The sequence below is a fragment of the Manacus vitellinus genome, unplaced genomic scaffold (genome assembly GCF_001715985.3).
Source record: "Manacus vitellinus isolate BGI_N305 unplaced genomic scaffold, ASM171598v3 scaffold_5_pilon, whole genome shotgun sequence".
Classification (NCBI taxonomy): Eukaryota; Metazoa; Chordata; class Aves; order Passeriformes; family Pipridae; genus Manacus; species Manacus vitellinus.
Genome location: NW_021940682.1, coordinates 10625236 through 10643639, shown reverse-complemented (window position 1 = coordinate 10643639; position 18404 = coordinate 10625236). Strand labels below are relative to the sequence as shown.

Below are 18404 nucleotides of genomic sequence, written 5' to 3'. Positions count from 1 at the left end.
ACTGCCTTTTTAAAGAGACTTTTCCGGAGTAGAGCTGCAGTCTCATGAATTCCACAGAAGACTGATAAATTAAAATAAGTTACATTAGTACTAGAAAACATACACATTTCTTTGCACTTCATAGTTTGTAGAAATGGAATGTTTTGTCTTGATTTTGTGTTACTTTTTCTTGATACCTTTTATAATATCAAATACGTATTTTTTCTTTGTAGTGGCCACTCCTGTTTAGTTTTGAGTAGTTCTTACTCCATAACTGGAAGTTTGTGTTTAGGCTGTTACATCTTGCCTTAATTGGAATAAAATGTTGGCACATTTGAACAAATGCTCTGAAGAATCTTTTGAAACAAATGCTAAACCTCCATGGATCCCTGACATGGTTTTCAGGTTCACTTGCAGAAATCCTTTTATTGCCATGTGTAGAGCAGGTGAAATGAAATGAGAACTAAGAGAGTAGAAAAGAGACTGAAAGATGACAATTATTGTTTGCAATTTCCAGATGCATTCTAATGTACACACTTAAGAGCTCTGTAGTGTTCCCATAAAAAATTCTCAAATATTTGCGTCCCAAGGCTTCTTGGAAGTTGCTTTCCTCATCCAGGCTATTGGAAGGTTTTAGTGCTGTGCATGATTTAAAAGCAGTAGCTGCATGTTTTTTGTGTTTTAGGAAAAACTACTTTTTATATTCAAGGAGAATTAATGTGGTGTTATATTTGGCAGTGCTCTGTCCTCTTTTGGTCCCAAAACACACATCTAAAAGGAACTTGAGTAAAGAAATAAAAAGTTAAAAAATACTGCAATAATAAAAAAATCAGAAAGCTTTTATCCTTGGTTGTTGGACTTGAGGAAACAGGGGAAAGAGAATTATGGATTAGCCACTGTTAGTAGTAATTCAGCATAGTCACCAAATATGAAATTGTTCAGATTCAGTGCAGTACAAGTACAAACTTGTGAACTGATTACTGGATTTGTTGGTCCATGCAATCCTGGATAAAATGGTTTCAGGTAAGTTGGTTTATATTTTGCATGGAACACTTCTGTCAAGCTTTTCCATGGATGAGTTTAATCCTTAGGTTAGTTTCTGTCTTTGGGCTTGATGATGGCAGCTTTAAGCAAGAACACTTTGAAAATTCAAGGTTGAAGGTGAGGAATCTCCTGCTCAGAGGATTTGTGGATGTGCAGCCACATATTCACGTTATTGCTACATCTTTCTGTACTTCACTACAGTGTGGAAGAAAATTTGGTGGGACACTGGAAACAACATTCTTGCTTTTGCAGAGTAGAACTGCAAAGAAGTTACAAGAAGTTGATTGTCCCTTCAAGCAGATGGCATCACTGATACAACATTGCCTACAGTAATCTTATTTCTGCCAGGGAACAGAGAGCACTGTTTCCTGCAGCTTGAGGAGCACTCAACACCAGTGCCAATGAGAATTCTTTAGTCCTCGGATGAGCTAACATCTCTTACCTAACATTATCATGTGTCTATACAGAATTATAGTATTGCTCAGCTAAAGCTCAGTGATTTCTTCATGTATTTGAGCCCAGAGAGTTGCTACATTAGAACTTGAATATTGTTGGACTGATCTGACTTAAATACACGATATGTTGAAATGGCACAAAGTGGGAGCAGTCTAGCAGAGATGGCTCTGCAGGTGTCTCCCTTCTCTTCTGCCATTTAGGCAAAGCAAACAGAACTGTGAAAGACCTCAATAAGTACTTTAACTTTTGCTCTGAAAGTCACGCTGAAAATTGGCTGCATGTTTAATCATGTGATTTGGAAACTACAAGCTAGAAAAGGTAGTTCTGGCTTTCCCAGTGACTTGTGAACTGCAGCTCTGTATGTTGGTATCACTTGTTTTGTCTTTATGATTAGATAAATCAGAGGCTGAAAAAGCCACTGATAATGTAAGAATAATAAAAAGAACTTTATGAAGAGAAGTAATGGTAAAAGAGGCAAAGATTACAGAATATTAGTTGGGAGTCAATTTGATTTCCAGTTCCCCACTGGAAAGGGAAGAGAAGGAAAGGACAAGGCAGGTCTTCCGGGTTGTCTCAACCAGCACAGCTGTGAGCAGGGCATGATGAGCAGAAACCTAGTATATTGAGTCAATAGTGAATAATAATGGTAAAGCTGAAATGAGTAAATAGTTTGGAATATACAGCACAGAGGCAACAGAAAGTTTAACCAGGACTTGGGTCTTCTGTGTTTTTCTTAAAACATCCAGTCACTTATATGAAATAGTTCAAGGGTGACACACTGTGTTTAAGTTCATGCACGAGCTCGGTAGTGAATATGTGAAGTTTATGGAAAATGAGATCAGTAGGAGAGAGGAGGGTGGGGAGAAACAGGAGTGATTGATTTTCACAAGGGAAAAGTTGAAAAATTCATAGAAAGGTATTATTGCATGAAACTATCTACAGTCCTCAGAGGATTTATTTCAAAATGCTGGGGGGGGAGAGCTGCTGTAAGAGAGCTCAGTTCTGTATTGGGAGGGTGCTTTATTTCACCTGTGAGCTGAGCAGGGAAGAGGAAGGGAGCAGTAGGACAAGAGAGCATGGTCTTAAGCTCCTCCAGGGGAGGTTTAGGTTGGATATTAGGAAGAAATTTTTTAGAGAGCGAGCAATCAGACATTGGAATGGGCTGCCCAGGGAAGTGGTGGATTCACTGTCCCTGGAGGTTTTTAAGATGAGACTGGATGTGGCACTTAGTGCCATGGTCTAGTAACCACGGTGGTGTTGGATCAAGGGTTGGACTTGATGATCACAGAGGTCTTTTCCAACCCAGTCGATTCTATGAGTCTATGACTGCTACGTACGGCAAGGGTTGTATCTTCTTCCCCCAGTATTTGCTGCTGGGAGACAGAGCTCGACTAGAGTGACCTTTGAGCCTAAAGAGGCCTGCAAAAAAGCTGGAGAGGGACTTTTTACAAAGTAGTGATAGAACAAGGGGTGTTGGCTTTAAACTGAAAGACAGTGGATTTAGATTAGATATTAGGAAGACATTCTTTGTTGTGAGGGTGGTGAGGCACCGGAATAGGTTGCCCAGAGAAGTTGAGGATGTCCCATCCCTGGAAGTGTTCAAGTCCAGTCTGGATGAGGCTTTGAACAACCTGGTCTAGTGGAAGGTGTCCCTGTCCATGACAGGGGCAATAGGAACTAGATGGCCTTTAAGGTTTCTTCCAACCTACCCCATTCTATGTTTCTATGATCTCACCTTGCTGTTGCAATAGCCCACAAAATGTCTGTATGGCCTGTGACATCTTCATCTAAATTAGGTTATAAATGGCCCCAGGCTCTTTTGGTTCCTTCAAGTGGCAAACCAAATTGTGGTGGGAACCTTTGGAGAGAGAAATGCAAGGATTTGGGACTGATGCAATGTGAATGTGTAATTTGTCCCCAAACAAACATTTTACCTGTTCCCAAAATGTGTCTGGCAGGGACATGACTTTACCACACATAGTGATAGAGGGAACAAACATAGACTTTTACAATTAGTTCTGTTCTTTGGCTCTTAGAGTGAAGGTCACCATGACAACCAGGATATGAGAACAGAGCTTTGTTTGCTGGTCACTGGGACTGGACATTTTTCCCCTGCTTTCTTTTTGGAGGGAAAAGTTAATTCTGAGGGAGTTTTATGTCAGCGAGACATTGGAGCCTGTAAACCTCTATGATAGGTGAGCAAAATCTTTTAACTGAATGTGTCTCTAGATTTCATGCTGTCAAATTGGACAGGAAAAGTCACAAGTCTCTTAGAGCTTTATTTCTTTTTTCAAGCAGTTTGCAGATGTGGGAGACAGTACTGCATTGTTTACCCTGTGTTTTATTTCCAGAAGGTTATTACAAAATAGGAGTTGTTGAACAACTCCACAGCATATACTGGTACCATTGATAAAACAAAATAAGCAGAATCTGGAGTGTAAGGATGAGAGAGGGTGGTTGCTTCCCAAGAATGCCTGCATTCCATTCCTTGGCCATAATTAACTACAATAAATTTCTGAAATCCTAGTTTTTGTAATGGCTTTATCAAAATTCTTACATACTCCCAGTACACAGCACCTTTTCTTATGAATTTAACCTCTGCCTTTTGTCTGTGTGCGTCATGTGAGTAGGGAGCTCTGATGCTTGCCAGTTTTCATTCCTCTAGTGATTTTGCAAAGTGTAATCATTGTAAAGTGCAATTGCTTAATATGTAGCTCATTCACTAAAACCCCAAGGATAAAGGCAGTGAGTAATGTGAGTCATTACCCGAGCAATGGTATCTGAAAAGATGAAGACTCATGCATCAAGTACCAATCCATTTAGTCTTGAATTAAGAATTTTAAAAACCACTAGTTGGATGTGATTGATATTATCTCCAGGCAAATTAAAGTAGTTACCCTGGAATGCTGTGCTGATGCTAATGTTTTTCTCCTTTGTTATTAGAAGTGCTGATCAGTTACATGTGCCCACTGCTCTGTTTGTCTGTCCAAGATGTTTTCAGACCAGCAGCACTCTCAGGTGCCTTTTACACCTCTTTTGTCTTTCCAGACACTATGTGCCTTCATACCTGAAATTCAGAAACTTTGTCCAGAAAATATGAAGAACTCTGCTGACTTGCTCAGCAGTGTTGAGGTTCAAACTTGTGTATTTCAGTCACACTTATTTTTTTTCAGCCATTCAGATTCTTCCTTCTCTTTGTACTAAGTTGTAAGAGTTGGAATAGATTTTTTCCTACATCTCATTCCAGTGATGAACTTTTAGGTCCAAAGACATGGAATTCGACTGGATGGACAATGACTATAAATGACTGGAGCGTTAACATTTCCATCATCAATCTGAGAGGGTAATTTGCAGTTTAATAGGCAACGTGAGCTGCCGTCTTACTTTTGACATGCTTTGAGATGTGCAAGTACCTGCATAATGTTGTATATAGCAGTCTGATGGGGCACCTAGGTTTAGCACTGGTGAAATGATTTATGCATGCTGACAAATCAGGAGTTATGTTTTGTTTCCAAGATTTCCTGTGGGAACAAAAAGGCTTCCTGAATTACAATACAAAAAAAATCCGAACAACAAAACCAGGCCCGTGCTGGATGTATGACTCCCTTGAAGTCAGCAGGGCTTGGGTAGCATTACACTAGTTGGCATTTATGATTAGAGGTCAACTATTCCTGTCAGTGATATTATTAAAATCATAAAATAATACATGATAAATTAGTGTATCAGTCTGCAACATTGCTCACAGACCACACTTATAAGGCATTGTACTATACAGTCATCTTTAATTTGTGCATCACAACCAGACCACAGCCTTCTACTGTGACTTGATTGCTCTTTGAATAGGAATTATAACTCACAAGGTGTGCTGCGGTGTGTCCCTTGTTGAAATTATTGCAGAAAGTGTAACAGTAGACTACAGGTAATCTTTAGACTTTTTTATTCTGTGCTTCCTGTAACTATTGACAAGCCCCTGAAACACTGACAATACCATTAGAGCTTTTCTCCTCCTTTTGCACAATGTGTTGCTTTGCTTATCTACCTGTGATTGCCCACGGTGCCTATGATCAGTACAACACATAGAGTGTACCTTGGAGAGTCTCTTTAAGATAAGATTTTATTTTTTGTACTGTATTGCATAGGAACAGGTAAGATATTTACATTGGTAGCCTTTGAGTTTTTGGGGCACTTGTCACTTTGTTTAGGGATCTCAAACACGGTGGGAGTAGTAGTATCTTCATGAGATTCATTACAGGACTAAATTTTTCTAAGTGACCCAATCAAATGACTTGAAAAGAAGCAGCTACAGATCAAACCTGACAATGCCAGTTGTCAAAGTAGGCGATGCAGTAAGAAACAAAACTGTGAAATTAGATCAGAGGTTTACAGGTCTAGAAAAAGTATACATTTCACAGCAGAAATAATCTGTAAGATACTCCATTTGTGTACATGATTCTGTGAGGATTTAGGTTTCACCCTTGAACATAGGCACACAAAATCCTTTGGGGCACTACATTATATGAAAAAATACAGATTTTTTCTTTTCCTCCCCAGTTTGGTTGAGCTGGGAATCCTCAACAGAAGCTGCAAGAAGCAAAACCTGATGTTTAAGTCTACTGCAGTCCTTGAAGGTAGCTGCCCACAAGCAGACTGCTTTGGAGAGCGTGAAAAATAAACAAGCTGTGCTTCTAAAGGCAGGCTTCAGGAAGCCCCCCAGAATTGCCCAGTTGTTACAAAGCTCATTTGTGGGTGTTGCACTTGGCTGTAAGACATGTAAAGTTTGCATCATGTACTTAGACACACAAAAGCTAAGAAGCACATCCTCTCAAAGGTGAAAACCAGTGCCATATCCAGCAGGCAATTCTGCATTCCCAACCAGGAGAACAATGTCCTCAAGTCTGGAGAACTGTAGGAAGAGGCCTGCAGAAGGCAGACACTAAAGCAATAGGTGGAGATTTTTTCACAGTATCTTTCACATTGCTTTCAGACCAATGAACATTTGTTACTATTAACACTAATATAATAGGAAAGAAATTATGTATGTAGAAGATTTGTTACACATGAGTGATCGAAGTGGTTTTTAACTGTGAACTCACTGCTCTTTACACCTGAGTGTTGATGTTGACTGAGAGCCCTTTTTTCTGTAAGTTTGTAAATACACGAGAGGTTTTTTTGTTGTTTGGTTGTTGGGGTTGTTTTCATTGAAAGAGCTGGCTGGTCCAACACCAAGACTTGTCCTGTGAAAATTATTTTTGTTTTAATTGTTCTGTATTGGAATACTGAGAATTGAACCCTTCCCTTTTAAAACTTACTTTCCCGATACTAGCATCTCTGTTCAGTGTTTCACTTTGAAAGGCTTTTTGGCTTAAGTGATACTAATGATAGGGAAGGGTGTCCTTTCCTCTGTGTCAAACTTGTCACCATTCCTGTTGATGGTGGATAGTTGATAAGGGACAACTGCCCATCACTCTGAAGTGGCACAGAGTTGTCCTGATCAAAGTATCTACTTTGTGCCAGAATCAATGTGAAGAGTCTTAAACTGATGCCTATCTTTTCTCACTGGAGAAGTTACATATTGATGAGCTGGTGGGAGAATATAATGATTTTTAGTAGATATAGATCTCCAGTGGTGCTTTCTTTGGTTTAAAAGTAACTTTTTATGTTTCATTTCAGTTGGTCTCTAGCAAGTTTGCTAATCCGGTGTGGGTCTAGATAGGTTTAACACAGATTTATTATTTTAATAATGGATAGAAACCAAGACTGGTGCAACTGCCCCAAATCAGAGTTTGACTGCAGTAAGGCAGACCCTCCTGCATGAATATGTCTTGTTAGAATCCTGTTTCTAACAATTTGGGTTGAGTAATTCCTTGTCAGTATAAGCTTGATCCATATAAACCAGTCAGTGAGACTCTTTCAATCAATAAGTGTTTATTATCACCTTATATAAATAGGAGCAGTTTTGTGCATGAATTGCATATGCTGGTTTAAACCTGCTTGCCATAGTTCAGCTTGGCTTAGTTACTCAGACAGGTGCATGCTGAATAAATACAAGCAACATTCAGTTCCTGCAACACAGTTCACATATAAATGGCACTGGAAAAACTAGTTTTACTTTCAAACCAGCCCAAATGATCCCTAAGTTTCCATAAGAGAGTTTTCCCATGCAACAGTTAATAGACTTTTAAATATTGCGGGTTAGTGAGGGAGAAGGACTCGGTAAAGTCAGTGAATTACATCCTCCTTCTGATGTAACCTGGCCTGTAGCCCAGTAATAGATCTGGTTATGTTGATCCTCCAGAAAATATCTTTATTTGCCCACTTTCTGTTTCAAACCAAAGATCATGCACTGGGTTGTCTTAAGACAACAGGCTATAGACTGGTAACTGGTCCTTCACCTCTCCTTGCTGCTGCTGCTCTCACAGCAAGCATGAGGCGGCTCAGGGAAAAGATTATTTTTTTGCACTGTGGGACATATGTGGTGGCTTGCAAGGACTTGCCTAGTCCACACCTTGGCTGGCAGCTCCAACCTGCCAGGGAGGATGAAGCCTCAGCAGCTGCCCTGCTTAAATCTGGTCTTTTTGACTGAATGTTTCCTTTCTTTTTCAGTTTCTTAGGAAGTGTTTGAAATGCTTTGTCGGTCTGTCTGCACCTCACTGCTCCCAGGTGCTGCTGCCTGCTGGCTTCAGTCCCTGCTTCAGGCCACCAAGTATTTGGGTTCATCAGGCCGGAGTTTCATGATCTTGTCCATGCAGAGCAGGATGAGAGTCAGGAACCAGAGGCTCCAGCCGACGGCCGCTGCAATCCACCCGTAATCGTCCATGCCCGACGGGCAGCACACGGCCGCCTGCGTGCAGAAGTTCACGTCTGGTGGAGAACAAATGAGGTGAGCTGATGGAAGGCCAAGTACACAACAGGTCTCCTTTATAGAAGGCAGATGAGTCAGTGACTTCACTGTCTGCCCTGTGGCCTGTCAGTCCACCTTGGCATCTTTCCCCTAAGCCTGGCTCTTAACCCGGGTGGGTGGCAGTGCTCAGTTCCATCTGCATGTCTTCAGTCAGTCATCCCTGTCTGGCCAAACACCTCAGCAGCTCCTCGTACCACTGTGCCCACCATTATGGAAATCTTTTAATTGGCGTCTCCTCTGTCAGTTTTAGGAATGGCATATGATAGAAGTAGCTAGTTAAAATAAAAAACAAACCTGGGGTAGAGAAACCCTCATGTGGGAGAGTAAGAGGATCCCTGGTAGAGACACCTTCAGCAGGACCTCCAGTAGTTTAGGTACCCAATACCTCTGTCAGCAATAGGGGCAAGTGGCAGCTCTCTGCTGGGCTCTTAACTGTGACTTAAGTGTAACAGCTTCAAAACACATCACTATCAGGAGATCCCTGTTTCACATGTTTAAAAATGAAATAACTTTTAACAATTCCATGGGGGGTTTTTTTTGCATCTTTTGCATCTTTTTTTCTGTTTTAATCACTCCAATTTCCTAAAGGCACCTAAAGAGTATGCCGTTAGTTGTTTCATTTATACTTCTATTTAAAGGCATCTGCTATACTTTTTCCATTCCAAGAGCACTGTGAAGATACCAGCTCCATGTCTATATCCTGTGTGGTAATGTGGAAATATCAAAGGGAGCCTGAAGGATCATGGTATTTCAACCCCTTGGGCTCGGACAGAGGCTGAGTGTGAAACCCCAGCACCCAGGAATTTACATATATTGTGTGTTGATGTTCATGAATCTCGTTAGCTGTGAAAAGGGAGTGCCTCCTGAGCTTGGTGAAGGGCATCCAGCCTCTTGCACATTTGCAGGAAAAAGGCAGGTGCAGGTGCTGCTCAGCTGCTCTCATTCATGTATGTCAGGGAGGACCATGGTCCTGTGCGTTGGCTTTCAGTGCACACAGTACAACTGTCCTGCGCTGCAGAGAGCAGGAATTCCCATCACAGAGGTATGTCTTGTGTGTGCCCAGAGAAGGGAGAGGGATGCCTGCCCTATATGCCTATGCCATGCTTTCAAGTAACATACCTGTGTTGGTACATGTTCTATAATACAGGAAGTGCAAGACTGTGGGGGATATTTGATGTTTGAGTTGGAGAATGACTCTGGGAGTACTGGTGGGATCTCAAGTTGCTTGGAGCTGGCTCTTTGGGAAAGACCTAAGAGGATAGGGAAAGAGGCACTCTTGGGAATCCATATAGTGCCTACAGGCAGGTGGTCTGGCAGGGAGCTTTGAATTAGCTATCAATTAGTCTGTTCAAATCTATGCGTCTTTCTCAATGTACGTAAGATACTATACCGTGCCAGTGGAGGAGTCTTAGAAGTGCATCCTAGAGGTTCACCCACAACGGTAGGCCTTGACAACAGATAAATCCCTTTCCAGGACAGCCTCTCAGTCACCTGTGTAGACTCATCACCTGACTTTAATGTGGTAGTAATGATTTGTGAAGACTTACTAAGACATGGTGGTTCATACTCAGTTGTGGGCATGGAGCTTCCGGAAACATTGGAGATGGCTTCAGCTGCTGCCAGAAGGAGAAAAGGCAAGCTGGATTAGAAAAGCAATACTGGACATCTAACATGAAAATCTGAAAAATCTGGCCTTGCAGAGGTCTGTAGGATGGAACCAACTTCAAGAAAGGAAGTTCCTGCCCCTAAACATTGCTTCATTAGGGTACACTTTCTTATCCCACCACTCTGAACACAGGCTCCAGAGACCTGCTGTAGCAGCAGCCATAAGGAGGAGGTGGATCACTGTCTTTCTGCCTGAGTGGGACCCTGATGTGAGCTGTTCACTCAGAGCTCAAATTAACCACTGTCCTTTCCTAAACTACAGGGGCAGAACAAGCAAGGACTGAAATGAGAAAGACCATTCAGTGGCATGGGGAGATCCATGGCCAGCAGGCTGTACACCTGCCTCCTTTTGTCCTTAGAAAAATCCCATTAACTCCAGGGTGTGCAGAAGTCAGGCAGAGCCGAGGGCTGAGCCCATCCAGGGAGGCCCTGAGCAGGTCCACCATGGCTCCAAGGGGAAGCTTTGGCTTTGCTGCAGTTCAGAGCATCTGATGCTGCTCTGGCTGGACTCCAGTTTGGACCAGCATGGTAACCATCTCAGGTTGGAAAATACAACATACAGAAATGAGTAACGGCCGGAGAGGGCCAGAAGATTTGATGAAGGTTTTGCCTCTTTATCCTGCTTCCTACTCATGGTCAGAACACACATACACTCTGGCACAACTCTTTGGCTGGTCTCCAGCCCTCCAAGTCTGTCCATGTCATCGGCCAAAGCTTCCTTAGTCTTCCTGAGGAAGACCTACCCCTCAGCTTCAGTGTGCTCCCTGTAGCACTGTGGGATCAGATGCAAGGACAGCTGCAGGATGCCTGAGTGAGGGAAAAGCATGGGTTGCTGTGGTCCCTGTGCATCAACACCTGTCTGTCCCCTGCTGCATAAGGAAGGGAATCTAAGAAATACCTCTTCCTGTGCTCCCATGAACAGTATACTTCAAATTCAGCTGGGTGGAGCATCCCCTGCACAGACAGATGAAAAATGGCCCGGGGAGACTACAGGGTGAGGGTGTGCTGGTTGTCCACAGACCAGGCAGAAGCTATGAGATAACTGTTTCCAGTCAAACCATCAGTCAGAGCTGATAATTTGGAGTCTGATAGCGAAAATCAGTTTCAGCCTGATTTCAGTGAAGACTGCAAAATAATAGCTCAGGTTTAATTTCAGCTCAGGAAAACAAAACAGAACAAGACCTTTGAGCAAACCTTTGCTTTGAGTTTGGTGTTTTCCAAGTAACAGCAAATAAACTGAGGTTGTCTTATGGGAGATGTCCCTCTGGGGTCACCTTCCATTGCTCAGCTTTGCATTTTGAGCTGATTCACCATCAGCAATACCAGAGCTTTCCTCATGGCTTCTGCCATGCTCAGAGTGGGTCTCTGGGCAGCCTGCTCCAGGGAAGGGTCTGAATACTCCCCAGTCCTCTGTCTGACTCTGTTAGGACGCTTGCTGAATGACCTTGGCCAAGCCCATAATTTGTTTTCTCAGTTAATAAGTACCTTATGGGAGCACTGGGAAGAATCATTGAAACCTGTGTATGATCTGTGGAAGGAAGTGCTGCAGCATGCTGAGCATTGGTTCATATTTATAAATTTTGCAGCCCAAAGAACAGGCTCTCAAAGGTAACCCATCTTTAAACAGCTGGCAGGTCTCATCTGGTGCTGATATACAAATTCAGGCAGGACCCTGGTGGGAAAGGGGCAGCTCACAGGTCTCATTTGCATTTTGGTTTTAGGTAACTTTTATAATTAAGGTGGGACCAAAACCAGATTTTCTGCAAAAAGCACCCAATAAAAGCTAAACCACAGTACATTGAGCCCCTTGGGTGTTACTGCAAATGGTCCTTTCCTCAGCAAGCACAGGAAGACCAAATAACTGTGGTTCCCTATCTCCTTGCCATTCAGTGGAGCAGCCTGCAGCTCATCACATTGACAGTGGATCTGTAAATAGCTGGCAAAAGAGCATCCCTACAGAATGATGACCAATCATGTCCAGTAATTCTCATTAGCATTAATTGATTCCAGCTCTTTACACTCCGTAGGTGAGACAAGGGAGCCTGCCTCATTTTGAAAGAACAAATTACTGTCAGTGGGCAATATATGTGGGGGGAAAGGGCAGGGTATAAAAACTGAAGCATAGAAGAGAAATACCTGCTGAGCAGGAATCCCAGAGCGCAGCAGTGAAGAGGAGCACTGTGGAGGCTGCCCAGGGCTCGAAGTGCTTCATGCCGGGGGTCCAGCTCCCACTCGAGTGTCCACACGGAACAGGTCACTGTCTCTGGCAGCTCTGGTGCAGCAAATCCTTGATAAGCTCAGAGAGCTGGTGTGCAGAGCAGAGGGTGGAGCAAGGGAGCTTCCTGCTGCCAGGACACCTTGAACTTTCCTGCCAAATCCGGGTGAGGAAAGAGAACAACTCTGACCGAAACAGCTTCAGTGGGAGGTGGATACCAGGAGTTGGCCCCTGAAGGTTAAGCTTAAAGTTTTCTCCCTAGGATATGCTGCAGCTGGAGGAAGGAAAGGCCTCCAGAGCCAGCCCTTCCCAGCAGAGTCCCAGGCAGCTTCTGAATCTTCTTTTCGTCCTATGAAGATGGTATAATAGAGCTGGAAAGGAGCAGAGAACTGGGGTAGAGAATTTGTCTCCCTATTTGGCTTTGATTTCGCATGTTTTCTTGCTTGACTTTCCCAGTGATGCTTTTTTGGAAGGGCTGTGTGGAATCCTAAAAAACAGCAGGCTTAGGTCATGCTGGTACAGCAGTTGAGTTAACACAGGATACACAGAGTGTGGGCACATTCCCACCAAGAAATGGGGTGAAACCAGTGGCTTTGTGTAGGCTACTGACAGCTATTGCAGAGTACCAATGGCTTGGGTTGGGATCAGTTCCAGTTTGGGGCCTCTGCACAGGAAGAAGCTGCTGCTGTTCTCACCCTGTGAGCACAGCGGTGTCACTGCCTCCATTGCCATCTGCAAAGTGGTTCTGGAAAAGCTGTTCTTTCTTCTCTGGTGGTTGTGCCACCTCCTCCTTGGGCAAAGCCAGAAGCTGTGCCTTCCCACCAGCAGAGCTCTATCTGCAGACCAAGAGGGCTGCTGGCAAAATGATACCAGCTGGAGAGTGAGAACTGTTCAGCAATCGTGGTTGAAAAGCCACATTGTTGAAGTGCTGGTGTTGTTTTCCTGGTCTATGAGCAGCACACATTGCTGCTCTTCCCGAGGCTGTTGGCTGTGCTTGTTCCTATCTTCGATGTGATGATGCACTTGTTAGAGAATATTTCAGGCATTTAATCAGGCAGGAAGGCACTGGGAGAAGTGGGCTCCTCAGGGAGCAGGTTGCTGGTGCTCTTCTGCAGTGGTCACTCATGGTTTTGGGTTTAGAATGAAGCTGTCTGGGGCCTGTTCTGGATATGCAGCCAGTCTTGAGACACAGGGGAAGGCACCTTGGGCAGCAATCCTTGTGGGATTGAATTTAATAATTTTCTCTTTTTTTCGTTTCACGCTGCTAAAACCCACAGGGAGGGACATGACAGGGTTACCACAGGAATGGCATACAACAGGGGACAGCTGTGCAAAGCCGTGAGGTAGATTTGGTCTCCTTTCATTTAAGAAAAACCTTGGCAGCAAAGCCCTTCTTAGCCCTGCCCAGAATTTCTGGGGGGTGAATCCACTTGTCCTCTCTCACCACCAAAAACATTCTGTTCCCACCCAGCTGAAAATATTTCCATGATGCAGCAGGACACGGCAGCTGGAGGTTCCCTCCAGAGAGAGGGCACACTGAGCTGCAGATGAGGGCAGGTCAGCTGAAATGGGCATGTTTACCCACCTTGTCTCCCTGTTTTCATATCAACATGCTGCCAGGGCTGGCAGAGTAAGGGCTGTGCAGGCTGGTCTGTGACAGCCACCTCCTGCTGCTGCCGGGATGCAAGGCCCTGTCCTTCAGCTGACACCGGGGTGGCACAAGGTGTGTCGTGCTCGGCTGGCAGCCAGGCTGGGTGTGTGACCCCAGTCCTGAGTCACGGCAGGAGACTCCAACTGCTCAGAGCTGCTCCAAGTTCACCTATAGGATAATCTTTACCTCGTTTCAGTGTCTAGATCCTCTTGTAGTGGTTGCTTTTGATTTATCTGAGGGTATTTATCTGAGCTACCTGTTGCATCAAGATTAAACCTCAAGTCTTTACCAGGAAAGGGCCCTCTCCTTTCTTCCAGTTTCACCTTTCCCTCCTGAATTTCTCAACCACAATTCCCCCTGAAAGTTGGTCTGGCAGTTCATTTTGCAAAAGTAATGAATACAGAAGTGTTCTGTGCAGCACAAAATGCTTGAGGGGAAATGAAAAGACAAAACTGCTCTACTATTGCATGAATGATTCAATTTGTAATGAAATGTCTTTTGAATTTTAACTATTAACTAAATGCTCTTTGTCAGCTTGCAGGTAAATGTGCCCATTTCTAAGGGATGCTGAAAATGCATTTGCACAATTAACATAATGTTATTTCTTTTCCTTTCCAAAATGTGTTCCCTCTGTGGTTCAGAAAGGGCCTGCTCCAAACTCTCCTGAAGTGGTGAAGAGGCTGCACTTGGCTTCAGCGATTTTTGGATTGGATTGGAAATGAAGGCTTTGCTTGATAAGTTCAGACACAATGGGAGCTCTGTAAAATCATCTCCTGACACAAATTTGGATTTGTTTCATTTCTTCTTTGTAACACGTTCATATTTCAGTGCTGTGACTGCCTGAAGAGTGATAAGATGCTCCAAAGCCTTCCCCTAGTTTCTATACTTGTCTCCCTCCATGAGAGTGCCCTGGCACACAGAGCACAACTGCAGCCCCTGCAGAGACAGGGCTTCCTTTCCTCAGGATCCCATTTTCATGCAGTTCTCAAGGCAAGACTCTATTTACTCTAAAATCAGATACTTCCCCAGCTCTCCCCTTGGAGTCTCTTCCACAGTGTGTAGGGCTCCAGGTCAGCTTTTCCTGATGGTTACAAATGAGGCAATACCTACCATTCAGTATATTTTGTGCCACAGAGAGCTTCACAGTTAAGATTCTCTGATGACCGAAGTAATGCCCTTGACATGTCACCACCAGGTGTGGCTCTCAGACAGGTATTACCTTTATCATACACACATACACTCTGTCTCTTTCTCTATATATATTCTGTTTACATAGGCAACATGTTTGTATTTTTCGTTCCAAATGAAATCTGATTGCTGCTGCAATTGTGTTCCATCCCTGCAGTAACCAGCACGATGGCAATTGAGCCATAGCATGGTATTTAACTCAGGGCAAAACACACAGTCCACAAGAGCAGAGCAGGTGCATCACCTCTGGGTGTATCAGTGATAGAGGACAAATCTTTTTTTTTTTTTTTCTGAATGTCACTTGAGGTTGGGATAACTACACCCCAACTCTGGTTTCAGTGTACCTGAGGTGGTGCTATGCTTAGCTGTTATGACAAAAAGGATTTTTGGTAAAAGAGAGCTCAAAAATTAATATCCCATGTAACCACACAAACCCTCTGCATGGTAGAGCTAAGCATGGAGTAGTTACAGGTCTGATCCCAGAGCTACCTACAGCTGCCTGACACTTCCCAGTGCTGCTGAAGGTGATGACAGCCTGGCTGGAGGGGTTGTGTGTTAGGGACCCTCCTGAGTTGTGTATGGTGGCACACTGAAGCTGCTATTAGTTGCTGTGTGCAGCCATTGAGGTCATGATGCTAGACACCAAGGTGGTCTGTGCTCTTGGTGGGACCATAGGAGCAGATCTTTCTCCAACAAGTTCTTTGTAGGTAGCAAAATCTCACGGTTCAACTCTAGAAAAGGCATTTGTTGGGGGGACGGGTCTGCCTGTTAGCAACCCCCAGTCTTTGTATTGTGGAGTGAGCTCCCTCCTGTGTGGCCTTTATAAAGCTCAAAAAAGCTTAAGAGTCTTTATAAAAGCCTTAAAATTACTTTTAAACACTCAAAATCATAAACCTGATGCTAATAATGTGTCCATCAGGAAGGGGGTTGATTTTTTGGTGTCTTCATTGATGTGAAAAATAGCTGTCTAAGATAAACAGAGGATTTCTAAAACTTGGCAAATATAGAAAAATATCAAAACCACAAAGGTTTTGCTCTTTAAAGGAAAGAAGGGAAGAGGGGATGTGCTTTCTGCCACAAAAAGGAATACAACTCTAGCATTTTGGACAAAAACCCCAACCCTGCCCTTTGTGTTTTCCCGTCCAGGCTGGGATTGCTGTTAGACAAATGTTGAGCCTGTGACCCTGCTGTGACCCCATGCTGTTCCTCTGGAGACCCCAGTGAGGGGGCCCAAGATGAGCCAGGCAGTGCAGGGCTGCCAGAGAAGGGCTGCCTTCAGCTCTCCCGGGCAGAGCAGCCAGCACCAACAATGGGCCCACTGATGGGGCTTCTGCAAGTGGTGCCTCATCATTGGCCCTCATCATCCGATCTGCATTAATGAGATTATTAGAATATAATGTTCTTACTCCCACATGCCAGAGGCATGAAATGGGATATGCTTTCTGCTTCTCTCCTTTCTGCTTCTCATGTGGGAAGAGTGCAGGGGAGGGCAGGAGAAATTCCTTTAACCCTGCTTTCCATGTTTTCTTGCTCCTTGGCTAACAGGACAGAGCGGCCAGCATAGTGCAGCTTGCTTTGGCCATGAAGTGTGTGCTGGGACCTGCTTCTGCTCCCCTAGCCCTGACAGCTTGTAGGGGAGTAGCTGAGTATAACTCTGGGGCTGAGTAAAAGTGAGTAAGAGCAGTAAAGGTGCAAAATGGAAGCAAATCATGATAGCATCAAATGAATCCGGGGGAAGAATGTGTTCAGAGGTGAGGGGAGTAGCCTGAGAAGCTGTTTCGTTTTGTTGTGTCAAGATACACCAGTTGAGAACTGAGTGATGATTCCTATTATTTAGTATTACTGCATGGGCTGGAAAACAAAGTCCTTTCTTTGCCACAGGAGTTTCTCCACAGCCCTGCATGGTAGTTGTGTGGTCAACAGCAATGACTTCACATCTGCCTTACCAAGAAAATTTCCAATTTCCCAGCAGAAAGCTTTTACTGCCTTTCTTTGGTAGAATTGATAGAGAAAGCAGAACTGACTGTGGGCAGTGGCTGGTATAGGAGGAGCACAGTGCAGCCACAGTGGGTGGGAGCCCAGGGGGCCCCACGAGCAGTTCAGCTGGGTGGTTTGCTGAGTAAAGTGCAACTTTTAGGCCCATCCTATAATTTTTAATACCTCCTTTTTGGGTCAAACAGCTTGAGGCAGCTGGATTTGAGCCAGCGGGACCCCTCTCACACTGGCTGACTTTGCCAAGTGGGACCACTCTTTGTTGCTTTTGAGTAGAAACCCCCTGTGCTGGGAAACCCTCTGCTGTTGCTCTCTTTTCAGCAGTGTTCCCTTGGGCAAACTATACCCTTGGGCTTGTTGGGTCGGGGTTACTAGATACCTCAGAAAGAACAGGCCTTTCTTTAAAGGGTACTTTACAATTTTCATATAGCCATGCATTTTCATTAGCTCTCCTTTTGAGATTATTTTTTTCTTCTGGGTGCTAGATTTACTAGTAACCCAGCCAGCCTTATTCGTCAGGGTGAAACCCTGCCTCCTCTACCTCAGTGGGAGATAAGACATTGGTTTAAGAAGGGGCCAAATTTCTCTCTGGTGCCTTTGCTTTAGCAGCTGAAGTGGCAAAAAAGTCTATAAAGCCACTTTTCCCCCCAGCATTTGTTATTTCAAAGGGTGAGAATCAAGTTTCCTGCCGGTACTGCCCCAGGTTAGCACAGTTCTGCTGACACAGCCCCTGCCCTCCCAGCCCTCTCTTTCCTGTATCGTTCTGCCCGTCCCCCCGCGGCAGGAAAATCATTAATCTCCCATTGTTCCCCTGCCCTTTCCCAGACTGCCTTCAGCGAGGAAAAACCCGCGAGAAACAGCGCAGAAGTTTTCCACCTGCTTGACGACTGATCCTCCACCCAGAGCTTGCAAATGAGCTCTTACGGGTTTTATGGCGCTCCACACGCAGCAGGTTTCGAAGGTTCTCGCCCGTTTTCGGGCGGCCGGGGCGGTGTGAGCCGGCATTGCCCCATTTGTTATTGGTCTCAACAAGCCACAAAACGCCTCGCACTTGTCACAGACTTGACACAGAGGTTGTGACCGAGCCAGACAGCGCTGGGTCTAGTCCACCCGAGGGTTGTTTAGGGATAGAAAGGGTTTCCCTTCTCTGGTCCAGACCAGTTTTGACCTTAAAAGAAGAGGTTTGCCGTGCCCTGTGCGAGACGGGACAGGTGGCCAGGGCGCTCCGCTCGCCGCCCTCCTCGCCCGGCGCGGTGCCCGCGGCGATGCCAGAGCACAGCCCCACTGTCATCGCCTGACGGACACCCGGCAAA

At 44.5% G+C, this 18404-nt stretch overlaps 1 protein-coding gene across 2 annotated transcripts; it reads right to left on the bottom strand.

The window, feature by feature from the left end:
• Positions 1-7375: 7375 nt before the first annotated feature.
• Positions 7376-12401, bottom strand: TMEM213 (transmembrane protein 213). Of its 2 annotated transcripts, none has more exons than XM_018080264.2 (3): positions 12182-12401; positions 9928-9993; positions 7376-8340 (listed from the first exon to the last, which is right to left on the bottom strand). In XM_018080264.2, the coding sequence occupies exons 1-3, from the start codon at positions 12255-12257 to the stop codon at positions 8171-8173; spliced, it is 312 nt and encodes a 103-aa protein (XP_017935753.1). In that variant the 5' UTR covers positions 12258-12401; the 3' UTR covers positions 7376-8170. The 2 variants fall into 2 exon arrangements, with proteins under 2 accessions (XP_017935753.1, XP_008921612.2); XM_008923364.3 differs by having other exon boundaries at positions 9928-9996; positions 12182-12385.
• Positions 12402-18404: the final 6003 nt, after the last annotated feature.